A 12775-nucleotide genomic window follows, 5' to 3' on the forward strand; every position below is an offset into this window, starting at 1 on the left:
ACCGTCCCCTCCCCCCTTCCCACCCCTGCTGCCCAACCAAGACCCCTCTAGTCCCACCACCACCCGGCAGCTGTTGCCCTCCTCCAAGCCCCCAATCCTCCCCGGCCCACTGCCCTCCCTTCCTTTCCTTTCCCTCCCCCCCCCACCCCTTCCCCAGGCTCCTCCCACTCCAGAATATTTTTTTGTTCCTGGCTAAGTTTATCCTGTGAGGTGGGGGTGGGGGGAACTGGTTAGATGGAGAGGACGCTCTGCCATTTAGAGGTCCTACTGAGTGGGCACACCTTTTCCCCTCGTGAAAACCTTGTTTCTACCAGAGAAATGGGCAGAGGCCTCTCTCTGGAACTTGAACCCCTCTGTCCCTGGAAACATCCCAAAGCAGGCCCAGCCTGCCATGTTCCTTTGTTGGGGCACAGAGGGAATGGAATCTTACCGATAAGGTGAGAAGAGCTTGAGAGAATACCAAGGACGGGCCCACCCTTCTCCCTCCTCCCTCCAAACACCTCAGGCTAAAAGGGGAGGGAAAAAAAAGCACCAACAAAGAGTTTAAGACAGCAATTCCCAGCTTTTTCAAATATGAAGCATTTTTTAACCAATCCGTTTTTTAATTCTTAAATTCTTGACATTACAGAACTAAACTGAAATTTATTAACATTCCACTCTTACATTTCTTATCGACAAACAGAAATAAAATTCATGAGCCAAAAAACCCAAAACAAAACTAAAAACAGGGAAAAGCTTATAAAACTAAATATGGATCCCAGCATTAACAGCTGAACAGAGAATGTGATTTTTAAATTCTTAGCGGATGATAAAGTTGTGTAGAAACTGAACACTTACAAATTATTTAAAACCTGGAATCACTGACCAGAAATTACACAGTTGGATCATGGGAAAACAGCAGAAAGGGGTTATTGAGGGAACCTACACTGTTCTAGCTGCACCCCATGCCCTTCTCAGAGGAAAGCCTGGCATTGATTAGATACTGGGCCAGACTAATACTGGCAGCAGAGCCAGTGATAGTAACCTGCCTACCAGAGGAGCCTTCCACTGGGTTGGCAATTTTGATCTGGGCCCCGGACATCTGGCGGATCTCATTAATGTTGGCGCCTTGGCGCCCGATTATGCAGCCAATTAAGTTATTTGGAATGGTGAGTTCATGGGTGGTTTGAGTAGATGCATCCAAACTTGCCCAATAGCCTTTCACCTCTGGAGAGCTGGAGTCAATTCCGGCGAATCCGGTCCCGCCGTGCATCATGGCAAAGTGAGACTGTTGTCTTGCCACCTGGTTCAGCTTGGCCAGATCGAGCGGAGAAATGGTGTGTTGTCCTTGAATCGAGTAGGCATCTAGAGGTGGTCCCTCCAGGTCATGGGTGGCATGGGGGTAGCCCGCAGCGTCGCTGCACCGATCTTGGCCGCCCGCGCAGATGACTGGGGAGCTGGCCGGCATGGGCTGGTACGGAATGGTCATGACTCTCCCTTGCGGAGACTGGGAGAGCGTCTCCAGCATGACCAGGCAAATCTGCTTGACACACTCGGTGACAGACTGCGGCACGCCAGCGATGGTGATGGCCCGCTCGGTGGAGTTGGGCAGCATATCCCCCGCCACCTGGACCTGCGCCCCCGTACTCTCGCGGATCTCTTTGATCTTACACCCGCCTTTCCCAATCAGGGAGCCGCACTGGGTGGCCGGCACCACCAGCCTCAGGGTGACCGGGGGCCTGCTGGCCGCGGTGCTGTTGGTCATGGAGCTGTTGATATCTTCCTCCAGCTTGTCGATGATCATAGCGAAAGCCTTAAAGATGGCATTAGTGGGGCCGGTCAGAGTGATGATTCTCTCCGGACAATTCCCCTCCGAGATGTTGATCCGCGCGCCACTCTCCTCGCGGATCCTCTTAACCGACTCCCCTTTCTTCCCAATGATGCTTCCTACTTCCTTTCCGTGCATAAGAAGCCGAATGGTGAGAGTCACATTTAGTCCACTTTCAGTCACACCGGCATCCATGGCGAGCGGCGGGCGGCGTTCGGGGGAGTTGGGCTCGTTACGTGGTCAAGTCTTTGGCGGCTGGCGGGGGGAGGGGAGGTGTAGGCCCAAAACTGCCGGCGCGAGGCGAGCGAGGGCCGCGGGAGCGAGCGGGAGCGGGCGGGAGGCCGCAGCGTAGTCGCAGGGGCGGGCGGCGGCGGCGGAGGGGGCGAGCGGGGCCGGGAGCGGCGGGCGGGCGGGTGGGCGAGGGCGCGGCGGTGGCGACTCCGGCGGCAGCCTCGGCGGTCTGGGCGGGGCGGGAAGCCCGCTTTCAACCCCGCGTACCCTCTGACCCCGGAAGTGCTTACTGCGCAGGACCCCTTGAAAAAAAATGAGGACCCGTCTTTTTTAGGTCACAAGATTGCGCCAACCCTCACATGGTCCTTAAAAAAAAAACCTTCTGACACTGCAGTAGTGAAAATGAAGCGCACGATGGGCGGAAGCTGTGGGTCCGGCAAAGTTTTAAAATGATTACGTATTTTATTGACTCTAACGGCACTGGCAGGTGACTGAAAATACTAGTGCTGTGTATGCGGGATAGACATTATTTTCCTGCCCTACATAACGGGCTCGTGCGCGGAACGACACGGGCAGCCCCGGCGGAAACTGCAGGCACAAGCCGGGACGCCGCGGGTTTAAAACGTGCGCGTGAGGTGACCAGGGCGCGTGCGCGAGGGTGTGGGGGGATGGGAGGGACAGCAGCCCTCTTCCGGGGGGGAGGGGCGGCGAGGCGAGGCCTGCGGAGCGGGTGCGCGCGGGCGGGCACGTGGGCCCCTTTCGTCCCCGGCGTCCGGGCGCCCTGCATGGATTCCCCACCCCAGGTCCTGCTCCCCGGCGGCGGCCGGTGGGCAGAAAGACCGAAACCCACTCACGGCCGCCTGCCGAATCGCGGCTCTGCTGTTTGTGGGGCGTGCTAGAAACGTGGTCCTAAAAAGAATGGCGCCATTTACATAATGCTTTGTTTGCGTTTCGCAAGTTTCTTTCGGTTAAAGCCACAGAAACCCCACCTCCTGCCCTTGTGTCGTTTCCACCGCGGCACCCTTTTCCGACATTAGAAACAATAGTGTACGCCTGTGGAGGCCTCGTTTGTTCAGGGGCTGCCGGCCAGGGCTTCAGGACGTTTCTGCGGCTTTCTCCGCGCGGCCTGGGCTCCCGCGGCTGCTTTTCGGGCCCATGGGCGCAGCCACCGCGCCAGGCTCAAGGGGGGCGGCCCCGTCAGGGCCCGCCATCTTGGAAGGCCTTTTCTGCCGGTTCCTCCCGCTGAGGAAGTGTGGCTCAAGACGCTGGCCTACGAGTTGTGATTTCTGCCCTTTTCCCTTCCTCCTTGGGCTAAGCCAGACCAGAAAGGGCCCCGTGCGCAACGTGCTTCACAATCCCTCAGGGAAAGCGGCTAACGTGGCGCTACTCCGCCTCCCCTGTTCCTTACTCTTGGGGCGGCCGCCATGTTTCCTGAACACAAAATGGCGACACGTGGTTAGCATTCTTTGCCAACGAGAAATTGGGGTCGGCCCGAAAGCTCTAGAATGCACCCCCCTTCCTCCCCGGGGCCTTCCCGCTCCGCGAGTTTTATGACTTAAAAAACCCCACAGGCTGGTCTGAAGGTCGGAGGCCTAATTTTAACGCGTTTTCCTCCCCTTAATTTGAAACGGGAACGCGAATAACTGTAAAATGTGGGCACAATATTTAATCTCTCTTCCCTTTTTAAAGCTTAATAGTAGATAATAGGGGGCAGTATCAAGGGATAATTTGGGTCTCCACAGTACCAAAGCATTTAGAAACCTGTTTAATTTAAGGAATGAGATAAATTACTGCTTTTCTAGACTTCCTAGCATGGGCTGTTGTGCTGGAGAGAACGAGAGCTACGAGGAGACTACAATGCCTCTGACTTTTTCATAGGACAGTTGGCCGGTGAATCTTATTAATAGTTTACCACAATTAAGTGTTCACTTTTAGTCTAGAAGGGACAGGCGTTTATTGTGCATTGGCCAGTGCCAGCACATCCGATGCAAGGCATTTCACCGTATTCTATCTTTAATTTTTACTATGGTCCTCTGAGGTAGGTGTTTTTATCTCTCTCTCTCTCTCTCTTTTAAACAGAGGAAGACAAACATAAAGATGAAGTGCTTAATTCAAGGTCACACAATGTCGGGGATGGACCTCCAGATTTCCTTACTGGTGAGCACATTTTCCAGATTTTTCTGTAAATCAGGGTTTTGGAATTTAAATACCATTTAAAACGTTTAGGTGAGCTTGTCATTTAAATGAGCCCTTCAGGTAATCTTTTGTTTTGCAGTCAGCCCCTTTTTGTATCAGGCAGCTCCCAGCTTTTCCTGGTAAGAGCTACACCTGTAACGGGCGGGCGGGCTGAAATGCTGTCTTATGCAGTGTCTGGTGAAGATAGGGAGGGGGAAGTGATTCAGCCTGCCCAGAGGCTCAGGTGTCTGTCGGTCTGGCCTTGTCTGTGGCACATTTAAGCCTACCTGCCTCTGGGGGAGCAAATGGTTTTTTGTATGACTCACTTGCTTCCGTCAGCTCCCCATGGGCTTGACTCTTGCCTCCCCCACCCCAGCACCCCAACCAGGTAAAAATAAATTCGCTCTGGCACCAAGCCTCCATTTCTCTGCAGAGATTGACAGAGCATGACAGAGTGTTAGGTCAGTCTGTGGACTCTTCAGTTCAGTGCAACACGTAGCTAGTGGGCCAAGCAACAAACTGGTGCCTGAGCAGGGCTCTGATTGTGTGTGGATATGAGAGACAAAGAGAAGGGCTTTTTGCCTTTAACTTACGTTACTATCAGATATATTTTCCAAAGTGGTTTCATGTTAGTTTATATAACTACAAACATTTAATAGGTACATAACAGCAACGATGACAGTTACAGCACTAGGTGCTTACTGTGTGCTGGGCATTGTTCTAAGCCTTTTTTATGTATTCAGTGTCTCACATTTTTAAAAAAACCACTGTAAGAAACAAATTTTACATTATGACAAGACATTTATGCACACATATATAACAAAATTTTTGCAAAACAATACTTGTTACTACATGCAGTATATATACTTGGGTAATTTTTATTCTTTATATATAAAAAGGACACATTATAAAGTGATTAAAAACCCATTAATAAGTTGTGACCGCTTATACACATTTAATCCTCACAAAACCTCCTGAAATGGGTGGTGATAGTAGGTCAGTTTTACAGAGGTACAGATTAGTGAAGGAATTTATCCAAGGTCACACAGCCATTAAGTGGTAAAGCAAGGATTTGAATTTAGGCAATCTGAGTCCAGAGACTCCATTCTTAACCACTAAACTGGATGTGGTCTCTGCAGAGTCCTGTCTCATAGGGAGACAGAATAGATGAGGGAATTAAAAATATTACAAAGTGTTAGAAACTCAGGTGACAACAAAAGGACTAAATTGCATATAATCAAGGAATGTTCAAACAAAGCCTTCTTCGGGTCTTGTAAGTCTAACTTATTTCTCTTCCCTAGAGAAAATTTTATCTGTCAGGTCTTTCTTTCCAAGACTACCTACTGAAATATTTCCATAATTTCCTGTTGTGTACTCCTGGGACTTAGTGCACCTCCTCAGTGAAGCCTTCCCTTTCCCAGCTTCCCCAGCTCTTAGCCTCCCTCCTTCCCCCAGAGTCTTAACAGTTTCTCCCTTCGGTAGCCTACGTTTGGACGTTGGTTAAATTGTAATGTGTCTTGGGGTTGGTAACATGTCATACAGACACCTTGGGTGATGCTGTGGTCTGGCAAAGAGGTCATTGGACCTTGGAATCTGAGGCTCTGGGCCCTAGTCCTAGCTCTGCCCCTGTCTAGCTCTGAGACTTCTACAACTCATCTGTCAGGGTTTCAGTTCTCCCTTTTATAAAGCAAGAGATTAAATGATCTCTAAGGGTCCTTCTACTTATGTCCAGGGAGTGATGATATTTGATGACTTCGGTTATTTTTCTTTGGGGGGGCGGGAGGTTTATGTAAATGTTTTCTGCACTTTTGGTAAAATCTCCACTCCCTTCCTCAGACCTGCATTATCTTGTGGATACCTGAGTGAATTCCACACCACCCATTTTATAGATGAAACCACTGAGACATGGAGCAACTGACTGAGTAGTCACTGCCCCACCCCTGCCTGGAGCCTTACACATGACTCGTCTCCTCTCAGTGACCACAGGTTGGTTGAGGGGTTTAACAAGGCTAAGAAGGTGAGTCAGGTTTAGACTTTGGAAGTTGAACCACAGGATTTATGCTACATACAGAGGAATGATTGTTGCTTCCTCTTACGTTAAGTTGGTATGTCACGTAAAACCTTTCAAAGTGCTTTCACGTTACTTGTTTAATCATCACAGACAACTTTGCCAGTAGGGTCCTATGCCCATTTTACAGAAGAGCCATTTTTGGATTAGAGGAGTGAAGTGACTTGCCCAACGTTACACAGCCTGTTAGAAGCTGAGCTGAACCTCTTGACTCTTAGTTATGGATTACCTTTCCATGGCTTTTGATGCTTGTGATATGGACTTTGATGTGTGGGATAGCTTTACCTTAAACTCAAAAGGCTTTCTAGCCAGTTACTATTTTTCTGTCCCCAAACAGCCAATGCATTTACCTTAAGTTCCTAACTCTTGTTTTAGAAAATCTCTTCCCTCTTTTCCCTGATGTTTACATTTATGGGTTTGGAAGGGGTGGGAAGGATTCCTCAATAAGACTCTTATGTTCTCTGGGGGCAGGGACCACATTTATTTTCTCTAACCTACCTGGTTCAGCAAGCATACTATGGTTATTTAATTTTTTTATTTTTAATTTTTATTTATTTTTTGAGAGAAGGTCTTGCTCTGTCACCCATGCTGGAGTGTAGTGGCTCCATCGTAGCTCACTGCCACCTCTATCCCCCAGGCTCAAGCAATCCTCCCACCTCAGCCTCCTCAATAACTGGGACTACAGGTGTGTGCCCACCATGCCGGCTGATTTTTAAATTAAATTAATTTATGTATTTATTTTTGAGACAGAGTTTCGCTCTTGTTGCCCAGGATGGAGTGCAGTGGCGTGATCCTGGCTCACCACAACCACTGCCTCCCAGGTTCAAGCGATTCTCCTGCCTCAGCCTCTTGAGTAGCTGGGATTACAGGCATGTGCTGCCACGCCCGGCTGATTGTGTATTTTTAGTAGAGACGGAGTTTCTCCATGTTGGTCAGGCTGGCCTTGAACTCCTGACCTCAGGTGATCTGCCTGCCCCGGCCTCCCAAAGTTCTGGGATTATAGGTGTGAGCCACCGCACCCGGCCTAATTTTTTTGTTTTTATTTTTAGTAGAGATGAGGTCTTGCTGTGTTGCTCAGGTTGGTTTTGAATTCCTGAGCTCAAGTGATTCTTCTGCCTCAGCCTCCCAAAGTCCTGGGATTTCCGGTGTGAGTCACCATGCCTGGCCTATAGCTATTTAAAGTTGCCGTACTGGCCAAGTACTGTGGATGAGGTGGTGAGGCGAGTAGACCATCTGAGGTCAGGAGTTCGAGACCAGCCTGACCAACATGGCAAAACTGTGTCTGTACTAAAAATACACACACACACACACAAATTAGCTGGGCATGATGGTGCGTGCCTGTAATCCCAGCTACTCGGGAGGCTGAGGTATGTGAATGTGAACCTGGGAGGCAGAGGTTGCAGTGAGCTGAGATGGTGCCACTGTACTCCAGCCTGGGCGACAGAGTGAGACTCTGTCTCAAAAAATAAAAATAAAAAATTGCCCTACTAACGTAGCTTTTTTTTTTTTTTTAAGTGGTTTTTCTCTCTCTCTTAAGATTTATCTTTCTATTTCTCTTTTATTTAAAGTAATAGTAGTCTGGGCACGGTGGTTCACACCTGTAATCCCAGCATTTTGGGAGACTGAGGCAGGAGGATCACTTGAGTCCAGGTGTTGGAGACCTGTCTGGGCAACATGGTGAGACCCTGTCTCTACAAAAAAATAAAAACATTAACTGGGTGTGGTGGCGTGCACCTGTAGTCCCAGCTACTTGCAAGGCTGAGGTGGGAGAATCACTTGAGCCCAGGAGTCAGAGGCTGTATTGAGCCATGATCGCATCACTGCACTCCAGTCCGGACAACAGAGTGAGACCCTATCTAAAAAAAGAAAATAAAAAATAAAGTAAGAGTAAATTGAGAGAGCCTTTCCCCTGTTACTTTCTAGGTTACTACAGTTGGAAATATATCTGTTGAATTTTTTTTTTTTTTTTTTTTTTAAGATGGAGTCTCGCTGTGTCACCAGGATGGAGTGCAGTGGCGCAATCTCCGCTCACTGCAACCTCTGCTTCCCGGGTTCAAGTGATTCTCCTGCCTCAGCCACCCGAGTAGCTGGCACTACAGGCGTGTGCCACCATGCCTGGCTAATTTTTCAGTATTTTTAGTAGCGATGGGGTTTCACTGTGTTAGCCAGGATGGCAAATTTTTTTATTTGGAAAGGAGAGCTTTATTTCTCATAAATAAATGCCAGGCTGGGAAGTGAGCCTCCAGCCAGAAGCCAGAAACAGGCACTTCCAAGCAATGTATCTTACCCATATTGTAGATAGTAACAATTTGACCTCATATGCTGGTGACCCTGCACTGCTGTTAGGAGATCACTTCTTGGTTCTCTGAGAAATGTAAGAAATGTGTTGGGGTTGGTATAGCTGGGTGTGGTGGCTCACACCTGTAATCCCTGCACTTTGGGCGCCAAGGCAGGAGGATTGTTTGAGCCTACGAATTCAAGACCAGCCCGGGCAACATAGGGAGACCCTGTCTCTACCAAAACAGTTAGCCCAGCTGCTGGGCAGGTTGAGGTAAGGAGTTTCAAACTAGCAGACTGTAAAGTGGAGGACAGGGAAGGGTATTCCAGGCAGAGGAAGCAAAGGCCTGAAGTCAAAGAAAGCATAGTCAATTGAGAAGTTGTAGTCATTTCAGAAAGATATGAATGAAGGATGTTTACATTATCCAGTTTTTGGTGACCATTGTTTTGCTACTTCACTAGTGTATATTATTGAGATTTGACTATACTTGCTAGAGCACAGAAAGTTAAAGGCTTTATTTTATAGCAATAATTCTCTTTTAAGGTGAAGACATCAGAAATTATACTTCCTGTCCAGAGATTCTAAGGAGAAAATGTAAATTAAACCTGACCTTTGAGTTAGCAAATGATTGATAACTCTCTGTCCCATAAAAGAAAGAAGGGGTGGCCGGGCACAGTGGCTCACGCCTATAATCCCAGCACTGGGTGGCCGAGGCGGGCGGATCACCTGAGGTCAGGAGTTCGAGACCAGCCTGGCCAACGTGGTGAAACCCCGTCTCTACTAAAAATACAAAAATTAGCTGAGTGTGGTGGCACATGCCTGTAATCCCAGCTACTTGGGTGGCTGAGGTAGGAGAATCGCTTGAACCCGGGAGGCGGAGGTTGCAGTGACCCAAGATCGTGCCACTGCACTTCAGCCCAGGCAACAAGAGTAAAACTGTCTCAAAAAAAACAGAAGGGGCAGGGCACAGCCTACTCCTTTCTCTCTAACTTTTGAATCTTACCATGTTTTGCTTTGTTTTTGAGGAGGGGTATGTATGGAAATTTAGGGTCTTTGTTAAGCTGGTTAGGAGGTTTGAGTTAGAGGGGAGAGAAAGGAGTTCAAGAATGATTGCTACTTTATGCAGAACAAAAAAAATACATTTAAATAACTTGTTTCTCTGATCCCACTTACTAAGCACAAGCAAGACTTAACGGATTTTGTTTCAGAGAGACAGTTACTTCAACCAGACAAAGCATTTGTTCAACATTATTCACTGTGTAATTGTTGTGTCCCGATTAAGAGCATTGATTTTTGCTTTTTGTATTTCTGAGACACAGATATAGCTGAATTAAATAGAAACCTTCTGTGTGTTCATTGGATAGTACTGGGATTTTTATGTGGATTAAAAGAGAAGAAAAGTGTTATGCGTGGAATAGGAAAGAACAGGTTTAGAAAATGTATGTAGAGTCAGTGGTCATTTCTTACCCATTTTTATTCTTGATATCTCAGTAGCATTTGATACTCTGTTGCACCCTAGCTTCACTTGTCTTCGGGATGTCACTCCCTTGATGCTGTTCCTACCTCACTGGTTCCTCCTTCTCAACTTTTTTTTTCTTATTCTTCATCTCCTCACTCTCCATTGGTGGAGTACTCAGAGCAGTCCTTGGATCCCTTCTCTGTCTACACTCTTTTCCTAGGTGCTCTCTTTCAAGACTTTATTTTTTAGAGACAGATTCTCACTCTGTTGTCCAGGCCGGACTGCAGTGGCATGATAATAGTTGACTGTAGCCTTGAATTCCTGGTCTCAAGAAATCCTCCCTCCCCTCCTCAGTAGCTAGTACTACAGGTACCCACCACCATGCCTGGCTAATTTATTATTTTTTTTTGTAGAGACAGGGTCTCACTATGTTGCTGAGGCTGGATTCGATCAAGACTTTAAATGCCGTTATTCCCTGACAATTCATGAGTTTACATTATTAGCTTGAATGTCTTTCCCTGAACTCAAGACTTATATCCAACTATTCACTGGATATCTCCACTTGGGTGTCTAATAATAGTCTGTTGAACTTATTAAAAAACTTCAGAACATCTCCTCTCAAATCTGCATCTCTGGAAGGTCCTCCCCATTTCAGAGTTGCTATTCATCTTTGTATTGAATATATAGAGAGTCTCCCTTAAATCTGTTTTTTCATTCTCTTCATCCAATCTACCAGCAGGTCCTGTCAACTTCACCTTAAAATATATCCAGTATTTAAACACTTCCCACCACCTGCCCTGCAGCTACTGGAATAGCTTTCTAAGTGGTCTTCCTCCTTTTGCTCTTTGCCCCCTCAATCTAATTTTAACAGTGACCAGAATAATCGTTTTAAGTAGATATCAGATCAAGTCACTGCTTTGCTGAAAACTGTCACCTGGGTGCCCAGATTAAAATCCCACCTGGATTAGAAGGTAGTGTCCCTACCATGGTCTATAAGACCATGTAGGATTCACACCACTGTCTCCCAGCTGCTCTGACTTCATTTCCTACCACTTCCCCTTGTGCTGTAGCCACACTGGTCTCTCTTGCAGTTGCTCCAGCATGCCAGGCGTTGGGGCCTTTGTAGTTGCTTTTTCCGCCAGGAACATCATTTTTCCAGATGTCAGTATGGCCTTCTCCCTTATCTCCTCCAGGTTTCTGCTCAACTGTCACTTAATCCGTGAAATATACCTTAACTGCCTTGTTTAAAATTAAAGCTATCTCTCTGCCTTCTGCTTTCTCTGCTTCTCTTCCCTGTTTTATTTTTCTGCATAGCACTTGCTATTTGACATATTGTTTATTCATTCATTGTTCATTATTTAGCAAGTATTTATTGAGTGCTGTCTGCTGGTGCCAGGCATTGTGTTCTAGGGACTCTCTACCATAGTTTATTACATGTCACCACCCACTAGAATGTAAATTTCATGATGGTTAGGACTTTGTTTTGCTCATTGCTATAGCCCCACTGCTAGAACAGTGCCTGTAACATAGGAGCTGAATGAATAAATTTATTTAATTATTATTTTTTTTGAGACAGAGTCTTGCTCTGTCGCCCAGGCTGGAGTGATCTCGGCTCAGTGCAACTTCCGCCTCCCAGGTCTCCTGCCTCAGCCTCCTGAGTAGCTGGGATTACAGGCGTGTGCCACCACGCCTGGCTAATTTTTGTATTTTTAGTAGAGACGGGGTTTCATCATGTTGGACAGGCTGGTCTCAAACTCCTGACCTCATGATCCGCCCCATCTCCGCCTCCCAGAGTGCTGGGATTATAGGTGTGAGCCTCCACGCCCGGCTAATTTATTTAATTTTTATTTTATTTTTTTTGAGACAGAGTTTCGCTCTTGTTGCCCAGGCTGGAGTGCAATGGCGTCGTCTCAGCTCACTGCAACCTCTGCCTCCCGTATTCAAGTGATTCTCCTGCCTCAGCCTCCTGTGTAGCTGGGACAGCAGGCGGACGCCACCACGCCCAGATAATATTTTGTGTTTATATTAGAGGCGGGGTTTCACCACGTTGGCCAGGCTGGTCTCGAACTCCTGACATCGGGTGATCTGCCCACCTCGGCCTCCCAAAGTGCTGGGATTACAGGTGTGAGCCACTGTGCCTGGCTGACAGTTTCTGTTTAAAGTAAATACTATTTATCTCTGCTTTATTTTGAAAAAAAAAAGTTTTATAATAAGTGTATGGGTTTTTTTCCTAATGAGGGTAATAAAGGTTTTATTTTTAAAAACAAAGACTTTAGAATATTGCTTTTTATAGAGTAACATGTTTCCAATAAATATTTACCTTTTTCTCCACCCAGGTACTTATCCTGTATGACATGAAGGAAATGAAATAAAAATACTGCAACCCCACTCCCAGCTACTCAGTGAGGTGGTAGCTAGGTAAGAAAACAACCCTTTCCTTTTAGATGAAATTGGAACTTAGGAGGTAGTAATCTTTGGGAGAGGCTTAAAGGGATTGATAATGATGATAACAAAAATAATAGTAATGGCCAGCTTTGATGAACCGGGCACTGTGCTAAGAACTTTATGTTGGTTGCCATCTTCTGACAACCATATGATTCCGGTACTATGAGAAGTAGAGCCAGTGTAGTAGGAGTGAGGAGCATAGACTCGGGTCGGACCTCCTGCTTTGACACCCAAGTTTTGCCGGTAACTGACTGTGTGGCCTTGAACAAGAAAACTGTGCCTCATTTGTACAGATAGTCCCTGACTTACAGT

General features: G+C 47.1%; 1 protein-coding gene and 1 non-coding gene across 3 annotated transcripts in view; one reads left to right on the forward strand and one right to left on the reverse strand.

Moving 5' to 3' along the window:
• Nucleotides 1-581: 581 nt before the first annotated feature.
• On the reverse strand, nt 582-2336 carry PCBP1 (poly(rC) binding protein 1). Its single transcript, XM_055378045.2, has one exon. It carries the CDS (start codon nt 2000-2002, stop codon nt 932-934), a length of 1071 nt encoding a protein of 356 aa, XP_055234020.1. The 5' UTR covers nt 2003-2336; the 3' UTR covers nt 582-931.
• Nucleotides 2337-2804: 468 nt separating this feature from the next.
• The window catches only part of LOC101142938 (uncharacterized), a 106364-nt gene continuing 96393 nt past the window's right edge, over nt 2805-12775 (forward strand). The window contains exons 1-4 of one of the 2 annotated variants that reach the window (XR_008676934.2): nt 2805-3493; nt 4118-4195; nt 6050-6230; nt 12355-12436. This is a non-coding gene — a transcript (uncharacterized protein). Of the gene's footprint in view, nt 3691-4117; nt 4196-6049; nt 6231-12354; nt 12437-12775 lie in introns of both variants that reach the window. The other variant, XR_010129952.1, reaches the window with a different exon arrangement.

Source organism: Gorilla gorilla, chromosome 12, assembly GCF_029281585.2.
Source record: "Gorilla gorilla gorilla isolate KB3781 chromosome 12, NHGRI_mGorGor1-v2.1_pri, whole genome shotgun sequence".
NCBI lineage: Eukaryota > Metazoa > Chordata > Mammalia > Primates > Hominidae > Gorilla > Gorilla gorilla.